Consider the following 22387-nt stretch of genomic DNA (forward strand, 5'->3'; position numbering starts at 1 on the left):
GGTTAATACCAGTAAAACTAAACATGAATGCTACAGCCTATTTAGGAAAGATTGCTGACCATGTGCATCCCTTAATGGCCAAGATCCTCCAGTTTAATGATACATCAAATCACCAATTAAAGATAATATGAAACTGGGTTCATGGGCGTGACAATGACTTTAGTGGTCTTAGCCCTCGGATTTGAATCCAATAGAACTTCTTTGGGATGAAGTGGAAAAAAAAAGATTCAGAGCAGGAATTGTGTGATGCACTTGAGTCAACAAGGACAATTCCAACCTACTATAGAACCTATAACATAAATGTTGTTTTTAGAGCATATATCCTGCACATTTGGGTAAATAATTCATTTGCATAAAAAAGATAAAGGTATGTTTAAAGAATAGCATCTGCTTTTACGAATGAACTCGTTATATGCATTGTCTCACTTGATTGATTCTGAAGGACATTAAGGCATCAGGCACCTTACGGTAAAAAGAAAATGTACGTGGAAAGATCAGTTAGTTGGGTCTCGTGATTTTAACAGCAATAGCAGGTCAGTGGATGGTGCAGTCAACAATAAATAGTAAATAATATGTAGTTCAAAAGTGCAAGATGCAAATTACATTGGCTATTAGATAAAGTGACCTGGTTTGAATATGTAAGTGTGGATAAGTAAGTCCATGCAGTGTAACTGGAATTAACTCAGTTTTCAAAAGCCTCCCAACCCAGATGGGAGACTTTAAAATGGTTCTGATGGAAGTGTGTTTGACACAGGGGGGGGGGGGACACATTTGCTAAAAAAAAAATGAAAGGCCTCCCTATAGTGACTTAGAACAACATTCACAGTTAATTACTAAAAATAAATAAACATTTTTTTCTGTACTTCTGTTTATTATTAGTTACATCCAACCAAAGGTGACTTTACAACCTAAACATGTTACTCCACGTTTGTTAGAAAAAAATATGTATATATGAAAAAACTCATCAGTTATCACCTAATATTTAAAATAATATAACAACAGATTTGGTTATTATTATTGTAATTATAATTATTTTTTATAATAAAATTAATAATAATAATAATAATAATAATAATAATAATAATAATAATAATAATTATTATTATTATTATTATTATTATTATTATTATTATTATTTTGTATTGGCATGTCAATTCTGTTGCATACTTACATTTTCCCACTCTTTTATAAAAACTCAGTAGCATTGGTTCCTGTGTTTAATTTTTTTTTCTAATAAAAGAACTTCTTATGATGGGGTCCTTTTATAAAAAAATGTAATTTTCCTTTTTTTTTATAGAGATTTTTGCAGCAGTTAATATAAACGTTAGATAACTCAAACCCTGTCAGTCTGTTAGCAGAACAAGACATTACCCAGAAGTCGTTTTTATTGCAGTATATAGTTATTGTTGCGATGTAATGCTCTCGTCACTGACATTGCGTGTATAGCCGGTGTTGTGCTGAATTCAGCACCCCTGTCAGGAAAAGCACCCCCTCTCGGAAAAACTCACCCATGTCTTCTTGGCTCTTGCTTTACTTAAAAAATAGAAATACCCAGGATACTGTTCTAAGCTACTCTGACTCGTAAGAAATACGAGCAGCCTCTTTCGAGAGGGGGTGCTTTTCCTGGCAGGGGTGCTGAATCCGGCACCATAGCAGTGCCTAAATCTGCACCCTCGTCTTGACAAAAGTGGAGATAATTGCTTTTACTTTACTTAGAAATATTCTCCCAAAAGGGGGTGCTTTTCATGGCTGGGGTGCAGATTTCCGCATGCTTTGAAAATAAAAGTTTAAATAAAAGTTTTGTTATATTAAAACAATTTCTGTTTTTTCTGTGGTATCATTTTTTGGGGAAATAGGTTTCATCTATTTCTGAAATCCCCCCAGCACTTCCTGCTTCTTAGCCAAGGCTAGGGACAAAGGATCTCCTCAGGCTGTCCATTGAGCAGCTCTGAGACACCAACCAGCCATTAAAACAATCCTTTGCTTTACAATTATGGTGTGTAATGGTTTGATTTCATGATATAATAAAGCAGTTTGTCCAAAGTTACCCTTTCTGCCACTGTAACAAGAGAGTACAGCTCCAGCCACTGACTCATTGTGATGTTCTCCTCTGTAACAGATGGTTTGAACCTGTTTGATTGTCATGAGCTCTTTGTCAGCAGGCAGTTTCATCAGTTTCAGTATCATTAATTTCATTGACGACAATATCTCTGTTAGTATGACTCACCTTTTGTGTTATAATTGCTCTGTTTCGCCCTCAGATCCAGTTGGCTGAAGTGGAGCAGGCCTCCCTAATGTCAGAGCAGCTTTCAGACAAGTCGTCTTCACCAGTGCTGCCTGACGATCTCAGCCTTGATGACCACAGTGTTTATCAGCTCCTCGTTAGAGACTGCAAGGTGTGTTTGTCTCATTTTGGGCCCTATTTTAGCGAGCTTTCAGTCTTTGCTATCGTAACGACGGGAACAGTATGCCTAGCTTGGCTTGATTTGCACAAAAGGCATGTACAAATTCTTTCAATTAATCATGGCTGTGTTTTGGGCGTGATTTAAAATAAACCAATAGTGGATAGCTATGACAATGGTGCAGCTACCTGGACGTGTCCAACACTTCTGTAACAAGTGGGAGGGAGAATGCACCTGTGTTGAAAATGTACTGCCAAGACAGCAATGAACATCTGTTGACTGTTGAAGTTTATTTCAGTCAGAGGCACACCTGTGTTTTCCATTGCCAAGATAGCAATATGCCAGGAATGTACCTAAACACACCTCATTCTGAGACCATCACGTCCATCGCGGCATAGATACAGTATTTTTTTTAAGCACTGTTGCTTTTTAAATGACGCAGGTAGAAGGTGTAAAAATAGACTGTTGACAGGCTGTAAGATAGCAATAAGCATTGCAACACACCTTGCACTGGGTGTAAAACTTCACAAGACCCATAAACTGTGTTCTAAAGTCTAGGCTGCAGCCGAAGTGGGCTGCATTTTTTGGACCATATATATATACTGTACAGCCTAGAAATGTAGCCAAACTTTGTAGTAATTCCATTACCCACAATGTGAAGGAAAAAAGAAAAACAGCACTATTCAAATTGGTTGAAAATGAAGTACAGTATTGTGCAAATGTTTTAGGCCCCTGTGGGAATTTCATTAAAGAAAAAGCTTCTTATCTGGGCACTAAGTGTTTATTATCTCAGTAAATTACAGCATTACAATAAATTTAAACAGCGATTTTACAAAAAGCAGAGCTTTAACATCACTGTTTCCCTTTAAACATCTCCTAATCTCTCCTCAACTGAGTTTAATAGAGTTATTTCCAGTTCTCATATCAACACCTGGTTTGGTAAATTGGTAAACATGGTAAATCAGGTGAGCTGCTGACGGAACATATACACATGCTGGCTGAGGGGCATCCAGGAGAAATCTGGAACTACACTTCACTGTTCTTCAGCTTGGCTTGGTTCTTCATACTTAGTTATATGTAATGAAAATACATTTTACTGTATGCATGTTTATTTGCATCTGTTCAAAGCATATGTGTTTTTTTTAGGTAAAAACACTCATATTGCTGAGATAAATGGATTTGCTTTGGTGCCTACAACTTTTGCACAGTACTCTATGTCATTAAGGAATTATTTTTAAACTGTTTTTGTGAAGAAATGGGAACATCTGGGACCAGGTAACAAGGGGGCGGAGCTACAAATGAAGAGGTGAGTACACAGAAGACAGGGGCGGAGACACTGGAAACTGAAGGGCACGTGCAAAGGGTAAATAAGCACAGGGACTGACCAGAGAGACGCAAAGACAGGAAGAGACCGTGACACATAGTGAGCTGGGGTCACCAATGTTTCGCAGAGTCCATCACTACAGACCTCCGAATGACATGTGGCCTTCAGATTAGCTTAAGAACATTAGAGCCTAGAAAACTTCATGAAATGGGTTTCCATGGCCGAGCAGATCCATCCAAGCCTTACAACCCCAAACGCAGGACATGTGAGCAGATACCAAGGACCCAACCTTTAATTTGGAACACAGCCATAGTCTCTGTAGTCCTAACAAGATTTTGTATCCATATATCATTGACATTGCATACCTACACGAGTGGATACCCACAAGAAGGTCACAGGGAACATCAGCATCTGCTACCCAAGAGTCCCAAGGGATGCCGCTGCGGTCGCTAATTATTGTAGCCTACAGTGGCTTAATTAATCTTTATTTGTATGCTTTAGTACCTGATTAACTAATCAATGCACGGTTAACCATCTAATTACCTCATCAGTCTTCCCATTTTGGTGCTATTCTTTGTATATATTTTTTTTAGGCACGCCAAGCCAGCTGCTGATGACCAATTGTCTCAAATCTCCTCTGGCTGGCTGTTTTTTTTTCTCTCTATTTTTTTGTTCATCTTGTTCTTCTTCAATCTTCTGAATCACAGCTAATTTGGTTCCCACTTCATAACAAGGAGAATCAGATGAGCCCTCTGAAGCTCATAATTATTTTTCTTAATTCAATTCATCATTGATACGCGCTGTTCTATGGACTGGATGGAGACGTGGAATTGAATGCGAAAGAAGAGTATTGGCGAAAAACAGCGTAGCCTTTAAAAATGCATTATAGATTCAGTTCCGCCGGGACATGAGAGTGACAGCGCTAGAATGCTAATGTGTTAGCCGTTACACTGACAAGCTCGGAATAATAACGCGGCTTGTGTACCATTACCCAAAGGGTTTGCCATGAGCTGCCTTGAGGCAGGCCTTTACAGATCACGTTAAGGACATATGTGATTTTTAGCATTAGCATTAGCATTGTTAGTTTTGCTAGTAGCAGTGACCCCCTGTGGCAAACGACCAGCTTGCAAACACGGAATCCGAGAGGTTAACTCAAACTGCCCTCAGGTAATACCAGCCATTGATGCATGTTAATGTGTCTGACCTTTTAGCCTCGCTGTTCTGAATTATAATGCTTATTAGCATCTGTGCTAACGTGCTAACACAGGCTCTGTCCGCTCCACCTGCAGGAGGACAGAGGAAGCAGCGGTTCCCAAAGTTTAGAGGAGCTTCAGACTGCAGCAGGGGAATGCAGAAGGTCCTGTATTCACAGCAGAGACCCCAGCTTCGGCAGTGAGGGTAGAGACGGGTCGCTCGAGCTGGGCCTTCAGGAACAGACTGAACCAGCTTCCTCTTCTTCTTCTTCTCAGCACATGCCGTCACAAAGTCAAGGTTGGCATCACTGTCTGCATACAGTAGGGGGCCCAGTTCTGCGTCTATTTTAGAGTTTGTGTCAAAGTTTTCAAATATCTTTAACCTCTTATTGCAGAGACCCAAAGCCACACTTAATTTACTACATTTCTAAAAATCTCTTTTCCCTCCAATCTCCAGGACCATGAGCTTCCTCACTATTTTTACTGTCGCACTATTGTCACATGACCTATAAGGACTATAAACTATAAACATGAAATATTGATGCCATCCAATGAAAAAGGTACACAGTATCTCAGTTTTTGGTAATGATTTGTTTACTACACAATTTCCACTCCCTTTTACACAAGAGCACTTCTTCACTTTATTTCAAAATTTCATGATGAACGGACCAATAGAAAATCATTTTCATGGCTTAGACTTCCATGTAAAGCTACATTGTTTTTCCTTGTCCTGTACAGTCACTATTTTTGAGAGTTTTGAAGATGTTTTTCTTCAGACAACAATAATACAGCTCTGGAAAAAATTAAGAGACTACTTCAGTTTTTGAATCTCTTATGTTTCTCTCAAATAAACATTGTTGTTTCATTCTATAAACTCTAGACAACAACAAAACATATTGCCATTTATTTGCAGAAAATAAGAAGTTGCTGAAAGAATAAAAAAGATGCAGAGCTTTCAGACCTCAAATAATGCAAAGAAATCAATGTTCATATTCGTAAGTTTTAAGAGTTCAAAAATCAATATTTGGTGGAATAACCCTGTTTTTTAATTACAGTTTTCATGCATCTTAGCATGTTCTCCTCCACCAGTCTTACACACTGCTTTTGGATAACATTATGCCTTTACTCTTGGTGCAAAAATTCAAGCAGTTCAGCTTGGGTTGATGGCTTGTGATCATCCATCTTCCTCTTGAATATATTCCCGAGGTAAAAATAAAAAAAAAACTCATAATTTTTAAGTGGTCGCTCATTTTTTCCCAGAGCTTGTATATGCATAGAAATATAGAAATATGTAATAGTCTCAAATCACCGCCCACTTAATATCTGGTTACATTTTCATAAGCTAGTTTTACCTCAATTAGATTCATTCAAATGCCACTAACAAGCCTCTGCACTGCAAAAAAAAAAAGAATCTAATTTCCAAGCGATAAATCTTATTTTTGGCTCTGATAGAAAGTTTTGTAAGGGTAACAATATTGTGCTTGTTTTAGAAACAACAATCTTAATCAGTCTCACTTAGAATTCTCACCTTATTTTAGCAAAAGTAAGCAGATACAATAATCACCAATCAAGTTAATTTGATTCTTGTGTCCAAACTTAAGGTACACATTCTTAGAAAATGGAAATTTAATTGATTCAGGTCTTATTTTAAAGCTTGTGATTGAAGATTGCTTATTTTAAGAAATCTAAGAAAAAATTGCAAATACACTTATTTTTTATATATGTTGTCTAGGTTTGGCCAATGGTGTTTTTCTTAATGTGTTGTTTTGTAGATACAATTAATAAAAGCCTGCACAACAATTTTACCAGTTGTAAAACAACACTGATAGTGTTAATTGGGCTTTAGCCTTAACACTGACCAATTTGGTGCATAATAACCGTCGAAACTGTAATTTCAGATGTTTTAGTGTTTTGAGTGTGTCCACCCTTAACAATTTGTACAACTTTAATACTTTTTCTCTGCTGAAATCTGCAGGGGGTCTTTTTCGTACCATACTTCACACATTGTTATCATGTTATTAATACACCCATATCACCATGTGTCCTACTATAAAGGTAATGGGAAATGGGAAAATGTACCAGCTTACTGAAAGCTCCAGTGACAAAAGTGACCATAATCATACACTAACTACTCTGGGCCAGATTTTAATGAGTTAAAGGTGACATGTTGGGTACTCTTAGTAGACCTTCAGGGTGTAACACCACTGATTCACACATTGTCACATTGTTTCCTTCCATTTATAGCAAGCCTATAATACCAGAAGACTGAACATTCCATTGGGTACAACAAAATATATATTTTAATTAATTTAACTGTTGGTATGAGTTAATGTAGCTTTTTAATTCCTCAGGGAATGTTCATGTTCACGTTTGATGGTGTGCAGTGTACTTTTTTGGAGCATCGTTTAAAAGTAGCAACTACTGCACACTAGGAACAGCTCAGAAAACCTGCCTGGTGTTTTGGAGATGATCTGATCTTTATATAATCATAGTTTTGACAGTGTGAGAGTGTCTCAGATTTTTTACGTTTGCCTATTTTCTTGTTTCCAGAACTTGCAGAAAGTGACAAAGTTTCTTCCAACAGCGGCAAAATGCTTCCGAGCTTTTTCCAATTTTGGGAGGATGGTGTGGGCGGATCGTTAAATATTTATGACTTCTTGGTGGAACAATGTACACTGGGACCTCAGGCTGCCTGTCACCAAAAGAGGAGCACAACCCTCTGGATGATTTAGATATCCAGTCAGGATCACTATCGCTAAAAATAAGACTTTATTTCAGTCTGTCTGATACAGAAACAAAAGGCGGATTCACGAGGCTTTTACACATTCAGTATTCAGACTAATGAGATGATTCAGAGAAAGAGTTAGTCTGGAAATTGCATAACGTTATCCACTGATCTGTCTGAGAGGATTTGATCCAAAAAAAAAATAATGTGTGCAGAATGCACACTGTAACAAGATGCTGTATGAAAGACTGTAAGTCTGTGAGCATGGGGATTTTATGATCCGTTTACCCAGATCTGGTCCAAGTGTCTCATGCTGAGTTAGATATTCTCTCGCGTAAGGCACAAGTAGCATAAACACATATTTAGTTATCCGATTTGTGTCATTTTAGACTAAAAATACAAAGGAGAACCCAGTGGAAACACTGCACATAGCGCTAACACGGCACCAAGTGCCCGGGGGCACAAAAAAAAAAATCAGGCTTGTGAAAAATCATCATCATCATAATAATAATCATAACAACATTTTGAAAATAAAAATATGTAAAGCATGTTAATAGATACAACCGTGTTTTACGGTGGCCGCGTGCACTGCAGAGCTGGGGAAGAAGCTGCTTGAGCTTGTGCAGAGACTAAAAAATGGAAAATAAATTAGTTTTACAGCTACAGCTAAATTACAGCTACAGCTAAATAATCAAGTCATTCCTACTGGGGTAAATACAAAAAATTGAATATCATTAATATCATTAAAAAAATTGTTTATTTCAGTAATTTAGTTCAAAATGTAAAACTCATATATTATATACATGTATTACACTCAGAGTGATCCATTTTCAAGCATTTATTTATTTTATTGTTGATGATTATGGTTTACAGCCAATAAAAATCAGTATTTTAGAAAATTCGAATAATTGGTACTTTTGGCAGTGAGGGCAGGGATGCAAGGGTTCTCGATATTTCGCGATATTTTGGTGCGCGCACTAACAGAGCAAACGGACGCTCTCAGTAATGCACAGCCCCGCAGTGACGCAGCGCTGTTTAGAATAGCAGACTCGGCCACATGGCCGGGGGAGGGGCTGTGGAGCACTGCTGCTGATGAAGCATGTGAGAACATAGTGTGTTTTCCTCCTTTTTTTAATGTACCTCTCCCTCGTGTCTTTCCACAACCATGCAACAACCAATCAGAGTTTTTTTCTGAATTTCCCAGGAGCAAATCAGAGCTCTGAAGGCAGAGGCTGAAGAGGTCTAATTAAACAAAACTTTCTCAGCTGCGTGATCATGGCGAGTGAATGCAAAACGCAGAAAAGGAACTTTGAAGAGGCGCCTTCAGCTTATAAATCTGCTGTTTGGGACCATTTTGGCTTCAGCGTTGAGTAATAATGAACAATGTAAAAACACAGTCAGCAGATAAAGCACAGTGTGATATCAGTTTGGTATTTTCTTAAAGTATGTGACTGGCTGACAATATTTGTTGGTTGAGTTGATTGAATAATATTCATGTTTATTTAAATTTGCCTGTTTTTGACTAATGGTGAGAATAAGTATTCCTTTTTTATAATAAATATTTTAATTAATCTGTGCGTATTTTCTATTTAATATTGGCTCTGCAAGTGTGATTAGGAGCACCTTGTTGATTTGAAACAGAAAGGGTTAAAAGCACACTGCATGTTGGAGCTAGATAATATTGATATATACTGAAACCGAACCAAAACCATGGCCCAAGAACCGTGATACGAACCGAACTGTGGCCACACTGTACTGTTGCATCACTAGTGGGCAGTGTGCCAAGTCCTGCTAGAAAATGAAATCCGCATATCCATAAAAGTTGTCAGCAGAGGGAGGCATTAAGTGTTGTAAAAAAGTGTTTTCTGGAAAAACACTGCACTGACTTTAGACTTGATAGAACACAGTGGACCAACACCAGCAGATGACATGTCTCTCCAAACCATCACTGATTGTAGAAACTTCACACTAGACCTCAAGCAGTTTGGTGTCAAGGCTAGACAGTACTCAGACACGTGCAGATGCAGAAAACTGTGATTCATTTTATAGCACAGAAACAATGGGTAGTCAATATACAGAAAAGTGAAGAGCAGGCAAAATCAGCAACGGTATAAACAGTCCAGGTAACACAAAAAATTCAAAATCAGAGGGTAGGCAAAAATCAGAGAAATTAGTATTCCGGACTTCCGGGGGGTGTACTGAGATCAGGTGGATGTGTGATGTCAGCGTATGGTGCGTTCTGGGTAGTGTAGTTTAGAGACTGGAGATTGCAGAGTGTGGGAGAGACAGGAGCGCTATCAGCACCAGACCAGACATTTGGACTTTGTGTCTCTCCACTCTTCCTCCAGACTCTGCTCCCTTGATTTTCAAATGAAATGCAAATTTTACTGATAATCAGTGATGGTTTGGAGAGTCATGTCTTCTGCTGATGTTGATCCACTGTGTTTTATCAAGTCCAAAATCAGCACAGCTTCTACCAGAAAATCTTACAGCACTTCATGCTTCTCTCTGCTGACAACTTTTATAGAGATGCAGATTTCATTTTCTAGCAGGATTTGGAACACTGCCCACACTGCCAAAAGTACCAAATGGTCTTATATAATATTATTTATAAAATAATTTTTCTGAGACACTGATTTTTGGGTTTCCAATGGTTGTAAGCCATAATAATCATCAACAATAAAATAAATAAACACTTAAAGTAGATCACTGAGTGTGCGATACATATGCATAATACACGAGTTTCACATTTAGAACTGAATAAATGAAATAAAATGAAAGATATTCTAGTTTTCTGTACCAATACATACTTCCTAAGTAGTTACACTGTTATTACATGATTATTAATGTGTAACTACACAGTTATTACAAACTTGTATTATAAAATGGACCAAATAGGTGATTAATGAGTGTGACAGTCACTGTGATGGGCTGATGAGAAATGAGACGAGGTGTTTTCGTCACTCAGCAGTAGCATATCGGTGCTCAGGCCCACCAAAGGCCGTTAGTTTAGTGCAGCACAGCTGGTGGGCCATTAGCTTTTGTTTCGGTTCTGCTCACTACGTGTGGTGCCTTTCTGTCCGCACTTACTGTTTAACTGACTGTATCACTGACTCCATGCGGTGTGCACTACGTCACTGTGTGGTATATCACTGACATTCTTTAGCGTGTAACTAGCTATGTGTGGTGTGTAGTGGCACTACTGACTTGTACGGTTCTCTGGGCGAATACGATATATAGCAACACCCCCAATGCCACACACTTGCCCCTATATTAGTGCTGGGCAGTATAGCGGTTCATTAGGTATACCGCGGGGGGAACAAGAACAGATCTGTTTTTCTCTCATACCACCAAACCGCTAGAGGTGCTGCAGAGCACCGTGTGGAACAGCACCATCAGAGAAGCACATGCAGCCATGTTGAGTCAAACGCTTCAAGCGTTGAGCATTTTATGTCCATTTATAGTGTTTATGAAACTATTAAACATATTTTTAATATTTTGTAGCTGTGTTCAAGTTGTTGGTGTATCTCTTGTTAAGGTCTTTTTTATATATTCTTTAGCTGTTTTTCTGCTAAAGAAGTCTGATTTATTCATATATTGTTTAATTTTGTGGGACAAAGTTAACCCAATACTTAAAGCCTCACTTTAAATCCTTAGTGTTCTATAATATATGCACTCCTAATAGTAGAGTAAGTCACAAACCTATATTAAAGCTCAGTCATGCCAAAAAATTAAAAGTAAAAAGTAAGTAGAAGTTAAAAATGTAAATAAAGGACTCACTTTTTTCCATAACTGTCCTAAAGCTTGTCAGCCGCCCCTAACTGAATGTTTTTGTGGGACAAAGTAAACCCAATAGTAATAAAGGCCTTAATTTAAAGCACTGGTGTTTTCTATTATGTACTCCAAACAGTACAAACCTATATTTAAGCCCAGTTGTGCAAATAATAATAATAATAATAAAAATACAGTGAAAAATACTGTGATATTCATTCTTGGCCATACCGCCCAGCACTACCCTATATGTATGAAAAAAACACTGCACAACTATAGTATTTGGTTGGACAGTGTTCTCCAGCACATCCCAAAGAATCTTAATATGGACTCTGGACTGTGGTTGCCAATCCATGTGTGAAAATTCAGTATATAACTCAAATTCAGTACATTCAGGTAGTCAGCTGACCTCATTCTTTCAGCACATACTGTTGCTAAACCTAGACCTGACCAACTGCAGCATCAACCCCAGATCATATCATATCATATCACTGCCCCTACAGGCTTGTACGGCAGGCACTAGGCATGCTGGGTGCATCACTTCAGTCGTCTCTCTTCTTACCCTGGTGCTCCATTACTCTGGAACAAGGAAAAATCAGACCACACATTTGCTTGAATTCATTACTAATTTATACTTTTTTTTTTATCTAGGTGGTGACCTTTTTTTGGCAAGGCATTGTCTCTACCTCTGGTTTCCAGTGAGAAAACATTGATTTAGAAGTTATTTTACTTTATTTGACCAACAAAACATAAACATAAACATTACATATAAATATAAACATAACATAATCAGTAATCTGTATCTGTAAAAGAACGGGCATAATTTATAAAGCAGACACACAACCTCGCAAGACTTGGCGTTTCACCATCAGTATAGCTACAGTTCAATAGAGTCCAATTTTGATGCTGGTCAGTGGTATAATTGGACCAAGCAGCTATTTATTTACTCTAGTTAAAAAAAAAAAAAATATATATATATATATATATATATATATATATATATATATATATATATATATGTATATATATATATATATATAGAGGCATTAATGTGGTTGTTCAGGAGCATGTTTCCACTAGTCAAATAATGTATTGGTGTAGTCAAACAAAATCCTTGTATCTCCAATATCAAGATAAAAGGGGGTGAGGAGAAAGCATGAAGGAGAAACTAAAGCAGTGGAAGTAATTGGGGAGAATTTCTATAGGTTTTGACACAATATAACTAACAGACACTAAAAAGGACATATATGCTTTTTAGACCTTTAACCCTTAGAACCCTACGGACAGATTTTCCGCCCAAAATCGCATTGGATGTTCTCAACTTAATTACTCAGGAATTTCTTCACACATAAACATAATCCATATATGGTTAGAAAGGGCGGAACTTACTCAGTGAAAACATCCCAGTGCGGTAAAGCATCTACAAGAAACCCATTAATAAAAACACCTAAAAAAGTGAGATCTCCTTCCCCAAACAATATCAAACAAGTTGACACATTCAAAAATAAGTAAAATTTTGACCAAAACAAGTTCCAGGAAAATATAAGAATTCTGCTTCCTTTTACATTTTAAATGATTATATTTTTGAGCAGTGTCAGGATTTGACCCAGGCAAAGAGACGAGGAGGCGGACGTATGTGCAGGTAAGGTGAGAATTTAATAAACAAAGAGACAAGTAAACACGTAACAACAAAATAACTAAACAAACGAGGGAGGCTAGAGAACATAAAACTAAACAAACGCTGGAAAATAAACTAGGAATAAACAAGAGAGAGAGACTAATGATAAATAAACAAATAAACAAGTAAACAAGAAACAAATAAATAAACAAGAAACGGAGGCAAGATAAAACTAAAACAAATAGGGAGGCTACTAAACCAGAAACTAAACAGAGCTAAGAACATAAACAGGGAATAACTAAAGACTAAACACTAAGCAGGTGAATAGGGAACACGGAAACAAACAAGAGATACTAATGATAAATATAAACTACAAACAAAGAGGGAGACTAAACAAGGAAAACAAAATGAATAATGAAGCAAGACTATGAACTAAACAGAGCAAGGATAATTACAAGGATTAAACTAAGATAGACACGGAGAGAAACACTGAGAGAAACACTGAGAGAAACACTGAGAGAAACACTGAGAGAAACACTGAGAGGAAATCTGGGAACACGGGAAGACAAACGACAGGGGTTAGTGCAAAGACCGACACCGGGCAAGTGACAGAGGAGGGAATTATAACCAAACAGGAAACACACTGGGAGTGGAAACACCTGGGGAAGGGGCGGAGCTACAAATGAGACATGAGGTAATGGAAAAGTACTGACAGAAAACAGGGGTCCAGGTCACGTGGGACAACACAGGCACGAGGACAGACAGGAAACAGGGTCAGGCGTGACAAGCAGCTGTATGGCTTCTGGAGTGAAAGAGATTAGGGCATGTGACTGTCTGATATAATTACTGTGTTATAAGACCTGAACAAAGAAAAAACACACCAAAACAGCCCAGGGTTCAAAGGGTTAAACAGCGACAATGTATTTATCTATGTGATTTGCTACCTAGCATTGCCTAGTGTGGGAATAAACCTGACTAATAACGCCTCATTCCACTTGCACGTTGCCAGTCCAATTGCACATGGGTGCGATGCCTTTGCGTCAGTCTATGGTCTCCTGTGTTTCACTGTTTTTGTGTGATGTCTCGTTGATGGTTTCTCTGACTGTGTGTGGTGTCTCTGTGGCAGATGGCGAGCGGTGCAGCAGTAGCAGCAGAGGGGATGGGAGGGCGTCCTCGCCTCTCTTTCATCTCCCGGCAGAGTTCTTCCACCCAGCCACGGCCGTTCCCCAGGGGAGCCCGGCAGCAGGGGTGGCCCTGGCAGGCCGAGCAGGCTCCAGGCTCAACTCGCCGGCGTCCTGGGCTTCGCTCCGCTCCCCCGGGGCCAACACCAGGGCCGTGGGCCAACAGGTACAATATGTCCAAGGTGAAGTGGATGCCTGGGAACATAAGTCCCTAAAGATGTTTTATAGATCAGCTTTTCCTAGCCAAACCCTCAGGGCCCATATGGCCATGTCTCTACTCTTACGAAATATGATCCACGGAACCATTAGGAACCAAGAAGCCACTAGGAACATTGAGGAGCAACGATTCCCACTACAGTCTGTAATTCTAAAACTACAAAGTGTAGAAACAAGGTCATAATATTCAGACAGGAGTTTGTATATAAACAGTATCTTTCTCTTATATATGCAGCTTCAGGGAGTTGGCTGTGGAGTCGTGTGGACTGCGAGCGGATTATAATAAAATGCTAAATTGCTTAAATTGATAAAGATCTTGACCTACTTTAAACTCTAAAAACGAGTGTGTGCATTTGCTGACAGTCCTCATAATTATATTTGCTGTATCCCCAGAAGAGTATTTGACCTTGACTTGAATTTGCATTGCATAAACCTACAATTTAGCAGCACTGTGAATAGTCTGTGAGTCAGTGGACTTCTGCCATGCACATTATTGTTTGAGGGTGGTGAAATGTTTCATGTAAATCTTTTAAGTAAGTAGTCCTATTAACACTTAGATGTCTCCTACTTTTCAGCCTCCGTCCCACAGCGAGTCCTCCCTGGCCATGGGCAGTTCTGAAGGTAGCCTACAAACCGCTCTGGAGAAAGGCCTAAGCTTCAATGTATCTTCTCCACAGGACCTTACTTTACCCCTACCTCTGGTTAGCCCTCTGCCGGACAACACCCTCCCTTCCCCGGACCTCAGCCAGAGACTACGCCCGGCTCAGACTGGCTTCAGTCTCCAGGCCACCAGGGGGCGCCAGAGGAGCCAAAGCAGCTGTGGAGGCAGCACCAGCCCCAGCTGCAACAGGCAGGACTCCATGGACCCTTCGGACGAGGACACGGGCATTGGGATCGGGGAAGGGTCGAGTCTGGCGTTCAACAGCGAACATTTATCGGAAACTCTCAGCAGCCTGTCGTTAACCTCCCTCCTCACGCCCGGCTCGCTTGTGCCGCCACTGGTCAAAAAGTGCAACAGCACCGGGAGCTTAGAACAGGGCAACCTTTCGGTGCGGAATAAAGATGGCCGGCAGTTTTACGGCATGGACCAGCATCAGTATCTCTCTAACCCTTGGACGGAAGAGAAAGGTGGAGGGGCAGGGGAAAAGGGGATGATGGGATTGGGATTAAAAAGTTCCAGCCAAACGATGGACGCTGGATTGCGCAAGAACAGATGAAACTCGCCCCTTGTTTGTCTATTTTGTTTGTCGTCTCGCTTGCACTCCTCTCCAGAGCGAGAGAGATCTTGATCTGACCTGTTCTACGAACTCGACCCTCTCTCAGTCTTTAATTTGTAACACATCCGTGTTTTGTGTAGCCTTGACTAACAGGTGAAGCTCACAGGAACGGGATGACAGGACGTCGACGAGGTTCGGGGCACGGCGGAGTCGGAATTCTTAAGTTCGAGGCACATTCTTGCAGGCATTCTTGGAGGATCCTGGGGTTTGCTGACTCAGGATATCCTAAATAATAAAGAACCAGTGGAATACAATGAGAAAAAAGAAAACCAATGAAGAACCAGTAGATTGTAGATGGTCGATACCTAGATTAGCTGTGAGGAAAAAGCCCCAAATGCTGCACATGCTGCACATGAACTAAATCTGTGTTGGGAATCTGCTATTGAATGAAATGTGGATGTGAGAGAGTTGATCTTTTTTGCAATGAAACCCAGCCTGCCTTGATATCTTACATGCAAACAGGTGATGTTTCAGGAAAGAAGCTTTGGGGCGAGGCTTTTGATGTGGGACTTTTGATGTGAGGCATCTGGGGTTTCACGCACACAGACAGCAAAGGTAGCAAAGGATCAGACTCCCTTAGTAAAAATCGTAAATCAAAGAATGGTGATAGGTTCTTTTTTAAATGTGACCCTAAATATTAGATTTGTGTGCAGGTATATGTGAACTGTCTCCATTTGAGAAGTTAGGTACACTTAAAAAATTGAAAAAAGAGGGCTAATAATTTTAAACGATAATACTGTAGCAAGATATTTGGTTTAGTTTTTTTGAAGAAATATCTAGGTAGTACTTTCTATGAGTTCTGCAACAAAAAGAGAGAGGGGGTGTTTGGTTCAATGTTTCTGGACATAGGAAATATTTAGAGAAAAAAAATGAAATGGGTAAAATATGGACAGCAGCTAAACTGAAAAAAGATCAGCAGAACTGAAGATTGTCTCTACAATTGCACCTCCTGGTTGAAAAAAAATGGCTTTCCATTTTGAGGGTTTTTTGGAGAAGGCGGGAGAGCTGATGTTGGAACATGATATTCTACCATAAAGATGTCAAAAAAAAAATCAACGAAGAACTTTATTCCTTTATTTTTACAAGAGAAGTAGTAGAAATCTAATTTTCTTTAACCAAACGTTTCGTGTTGCAGCTCTGTTCATTTCTCACAACCATTCGCTACCATTTTACACTTTCGACAGGAAACGGGTGAATTCTATTTAAGTATGAGAAATGCTGTTTTTGGTTTCTCTTGCAGGTTCCTTTGGTTGAGAAAGTGAACAACTTGTAGAACATCTTGAAATAATTCAGGGGTCAAAACAAATGCTTTTTTTTTTCAGGAATTGATTATAATATGCTTCTAATTCAGATTGCATGTGTGCATTTTTATGATTATTTTTCTTCGTTCATAGCTTATCCTCGTGTTGAGATGTAGCTCTAGCTGCTAGGAGCCTATTATTTTGCATGATGCTATTATACACTTTGTTCCCTTTTTTAATTTGAGTCTTTTGTCATTCTGCTCAAAAGAAAACAAGGAATCATCGATACATCATTGCAAAAATTGACACAATTCTGGACAAAATTAGCTGTCAAATAAATAGGATTGACTCACTGTTTTTGATTCAGCTTAATTAATGATGTTTTACTTACTGCTTACTATGTTCTATACCTTCTATTTCTGTACATGTCTGTTAGAAGAAGAAAAAAATCACTCGTGTGCAGCCGGCAGGGTGTGATCTCTGCTGACCTCGGCGTCGTGGTTCAGCTGAGCAGTTGTCAGACACGGCCTGTAATGGTCCTTCAGGGATTGTTCTGGTTTCAGCAGCTGCCTGCTTAGGAAGACGACTCAAAGAAGAAGTGGAAATCTCAAACTTTGATGATTAACTTTAGCGACGGGGGAGGGAACAGACTGTGAGATAACTGCCTGTGAATTATAAGAACCCTTACGGCAGGTTATTTAAGGTTTTTCACATTAGCGCTAAAAGATTAAATGCCATTCTTAAGTGCTTAAATGCAGTTTTGGGAATTTGAACTTCCTCAGAAGTCAAAAGGGGTTGTTACCTAATTATATCTGACACAGTCGGGAAAAGGTTTGTCGAGATTTACATCAAGAAGTATAACTTTAAAGGTGTTGGGTTATTACTGTGCTTAATAAAAAAAATTTGGGATTGGAAGTTACAGCTCTGATGAGCCTCCCAAATCAAAGCGGTTTTAAACTGTTTATCAACCTGATCAGTTCAAATAACTCTTACACTCTATTTTAGCGCTCTATAGGTGAACCGCCAACCATGCACTGTCCAGCTTGATTTTCTTAATTATTCATGAGTTTGTTTTGGGTTTAATGTTCAATAAACCAATCAGTGTGTCACTTAACAATACATTCCCTTTAATAGCCAGGGGCATACTGGTGGATTGGTATTTTAACAGCACAGTGCTTCTTCACTTATCAGCAAAGGAAACTGACCTGGGTATTCACACTGTGAAGGTGCCAGAGCAGGTAATTTACAGAAACAGCAATGTTATTTTATTTTGTATTCTGTTTATTTTTGATGGTCTGGGGCATGTAGCTAAGATATGTTTGGACATTTAACTGTTGACTTTGTCAGGGTTTTAATCAGTCAGTGGCGCACCACTGACAGTGTGTTTCCGCCGCCAAGATAGAAACATGCCAGAATTTTACTTCAACACACCTCAGTGCCAGACCACCACGCCTATCAGTCTAGATATATTTAAAATCCCAGTCGCTATTTTAACGGCGCTGGCACAAGGCGTGAAAACATACTGTTAACTGGGTGTAAGGTAGGGCCCTAGGGGTCTGTATCTATCCTTTATGCATTTCTTTTAAATGGAAAACCTCCAATTAGAAGGCTAAAAGCTGTGTAGTTCAGTAGAAGGCCCTTTAATTGTATGAAAAACTGGCTCTATGTCACACGAGCCAAACCAAGGACAGACACTCGCAGATACCAATCAAATAATTCATTATCAAAAGAAAAGGCAAGAGAGAAGTCAAAAAATACACAAAAATAGGAAAGGAAAACAGACAAAAGAAATGCTCAGTAGAAGAGCAATCTAGCAAGCTAGATTCAATACCCAGCAATGAGCAACTGAAACAGAGGGGTATTTTTTATTAACAAGACCAAGTGTGGGCAATCAGAAGCTCAGAGAACATGAACGCCGTAGTGTCATGTTATCACCAGAGTCTGGAAGGTCCGGTGTGAGTGCATGCTGGCAGTTGGAGTCTTTAATGTGTGTATAAGAGTCCAGAGAAGGCAGACTAACAATGTCAGGACTGACACTCTAAGGGTGCATTTCTATTTGGCGGTGCAGTACAGGTACTAATCCAAATCCAAAGAACATGAATGAGAGAGATTTGGGTTGTAATTCCTGCTGCCGAATCAGGAACACTCTGCCCTGAGAAGCTCAGCACTACATGCACAGCTCCCACTTTAAAGAGTTTACAGCGACTGCTTTGGAAAAGATTCATCAAGACAAGACTTTATACACTATCAGCCCAAAGTTTTAGAACATTCCCATTTTTTTTACCTTTATTTTTGCCAATTAAGCTCTTCAGGTTCAGTCGAAAACCAGAAATGGAACAAAATCCAGTGTACAAAATTTAGCTTACAGCTGGTAAGTAGCAATGGAAATAAACTGAGCTTTGCAAGTTGTTTTTAAAATTGTCAATTTCCAAAGCCTTTGTCTGTAGTAAGGCAGTATTGAAGCAGTAATTAGAAAAAGACACAGGAACACAGAGAACTCTGTAACTATTGAAAGTACAAGTCTTTACTTTAGAGAAATTACAGAGAGCAATGGGTTCTGTTTCTTACACCTTCAAAAGTCTGGTACAGCAAAAAGTCTGGCTGACCCACATGGCAACAGTCCATTTAGCTCAGCTTAACATTGGACTAAGTCTTAGTTTCAGTTTTCAGTGAAGAGAAGAATTAGAGGTGAAAAGCAGTAATAAAGTCAGTACCACTTTACTTGGATGGTCCATTTCATGATGCTCAACTGAACTGGACATTCACCTGAATGTCTATTAAATGCAACTAAAATGGAAGATGAAAAGTAAATAATTCTCTATTGAATGTAACCCAACATCCAACTCTAACCCCAACATTAATCTTAACATTTTAGCATTGGGTTTAGAGTTAAATTTAAAGTTCATGTTAGGGTTAGGGTTAGGGTTAAGTGTAAGGTTAGATTTTAGGGTTGATTAGGGGTAAAGGTTAGGGTTAGGTGTACGGTTATGTTCTATTTTGGATCATTTACATTCAACATAGGGTAAAGTTGCAGTTAATAGACGTTAAGTTGAATGTTAGTTGAATGTCAGTTGAGCATCAACGAGGCCATCAAATGGACCATCCAAGTAAAGTGTTACCATAAAGTCATTACTAAGACATGTCTGGGTCATACAGCACAGCTGCTTGACTGCTAAAAAATAGAGGTGTTTCTGTCTTTTGATTGGTAGTGTATTTGTGAATGTAACAATGGATACATTTATTGGGGGAAACTGAAGAAGGGAAAGAAGGCGCTAGCACTCTGTTGGGCTTAGATACAAGATGAGATACAGTTGGGCATGGAGAAATCTAAGGTTCGAGAGTTCTAGATTGCACACAAATACCACAGTTGCATCTGGACCTGTAGATCCTGCACACTCATACAACGCTGAAGCTGGTGTCCCAACTGGTCCCATAGATGCTATGTTGGTAAGCCAGGCAGATCGTGGAAGTATTACAATGGGCGAAGACATTCCTGGGAAACTCTTGCTGTATGTGAGTGAGCATTATACTGCTAAAACATGTCATCTGGGTGTTTTCATTTTTTGATGTTGTAAAGCAACCAGAGACTTTGGCAATATAGCACAGGGGAAAGGAGGAATACGTTCCACAAAATACGGTCCAGCAAATCATTTGATGCAAATGTCAATCCAACGAGGAGAAAGCTGAAGCTGAAAAGTTATTGGCATCAACAACAGGATGATGATCCAAAAAATATCTCAAAGCTCTTTCTTTTGTTGTTTGCATTTTCCCAGGTACGTATTGTTAGCAATACCAGCTTAAAACAATATGTTATTCTGCTCATGCTATCACCATGTTAACACACCTACAGATAAAAGAACAGTACTGTGTAAGTCTGATTTAATGAGGCACAAACAGACAGAAGTTTTAATATACACTTTAACATACACTTTCTGTAGCCAATGGGTAATATGTGCTGCATCATGATATTGCAATGTTTTACCCAGGCCAGTGGCAAAAGACTTTAATAAGACTCACCCAAAAACAAAAGAAATGATTAGAATGATGGGAGCTTTGGCAGGGAAAAATACAAAGGATGATAAGAGAAACATCTCAAAACCATGAGGAAAATGAAAAACCAAAAGCAAATGTTAACAATACTTACACACCTACAGCGCTTGGGCCCTAATAATAACAATAAAACAGACCAAAAAACAATAGGGATCTTCACCTCTTGTGCTCAGGCTTTAATTATTTCCTGATATGATGAGATCAATACCATATCAAATTTGGTGCACTATGGATGACGTTTATCCTGGCATTGCCTACATTTAGGGGCACTTTGGAGCTCCAGAAACATGTCTCCAAGTCCATGCTCTAGGGAACATTTTCTTTTTCTACAGGTCAAGAAGAATAGTATTGAATAATAATAAAAACAATATGTACACACCTACACCTGCGCCTACAGTGCGGGGACCCTAATAATAATAATAGTAATAATAATAATACTAAAACAGGCCAAAACAATAGGAACCCTAATTATTCCTGCCATTAGAACAAAGCCGTAGAGCAAGGTTAAGAAGGTTCATGGAAGCGATGTGCTTTTCTGTTTTGTTTTGTTTTTTCTTGTTCTTTTGTTCTATTTTGTTTACAGAACATGGCGCACTTATGCGAGCCCCGTCTCTGTTGGGGGCTCACTCTATAAAGCTCTGCGCAGGTGTACCACGCTAATGACAACTGTGACCAATGGGCAAAAGCGGCACCTGTGGATCCTCGCCGTCTGGTCTGGTCCATGTGGATTAAGCTCACGCCCACTACCGCTGAGCTCTTCACCAACGGCCCAGCGCCATCGCTTCTGACAGAGCGGACTCAAAAGAGACGTGTGGAGGCCGTGCATCTGAGCAAAAAAAAAACCAAAGAGCTAGCTATTAGTCAGGAAGGGGATCACGGTGCGTGCCGGGGGGTTGTCAATGGTCAATGCTCTTTACACCTGGAAGCTTGTTGCTACAAAATGAGATGCCTCTTAGCAGTACAGACTACAAGACTGTAGGGTATACTGACAACACTCAAGGATAACATTGTGATCACCTTCTTGTTTCTATACTCATTATCTATTTTTTTTTTCAGATCCACTAAGCATATAGGAGCACTTTGTAGTTCTATAATTTAAGATTGTAGTCCTGTTTCTGTTTCTCTGCATCCTTTATCATTAGTTATCCTCCTTTCACCCTGTTCTTCAGTGGTCAGGACCTCACAGGATCCACAGGGCAGTTATTATTATTATTATTATTATTTGACTGATAATATTCCACCAACAGTATCCTGTGGCAGCATCCTGTGGCAGCGTCCTGTGGCAGCATCCTGTAACACTGATGAAGGTTTAGAGATTGACCAACACTGTAAACTGTTCAGCAACAGATTTACAGCTTCTCTCTCTGACTTTACTTCATCTACAAGATG

General features: G+C 39.3%; 1 protein-coding gene across 1 annotated transcript in view; it reads left to right on the plus strand.

Moving 5' to 3' along the window:
• The window catches only part of LOC103032203 (voltage-dependent T-type calcium channel subunit alpha-1I), a 269335-nt gene extending 252034 nt beyond the window's left edge, over positions 1-17301 (plus strand). Inside the window, exons 32-35 of the mRNA XM_049479328.1 lie at positions 2262-2396; positions 5016-5217; positions 14160-14380; positions 15006-17301. Of these exons, the coding sequence (XP_049335285.1) occupies positions 2262-2396; positions 5016-5217; positions 14160-14380; positions 15006-15647 (1200 nt within the window). The 3' untranslated portion in view covers positions 15648-17301. The remainder of the gene's footprint in view (positions 1-2261; positions 2397-5015; positions 5218-14159; positions 14381-15005) is intronic.
• The last annotated feature ends 5086 nt before the right edge of the window (positions 17302-22387 follow it).

Source organism: Astyanax mexicanus, chromosome 5 (assembly GCF_023375975.1).
Source record: "Astyanax mexicanus isolate ESR-SI-001 chromosome 5, AstMex3_surface, whole genome shotgun sequence".
NCBI lineage: Eukaryota > Metazoa > Chordata > Actinopteri > Characiformes > Acestrorhamphidae > Astyanax > Astyanax mexicanus.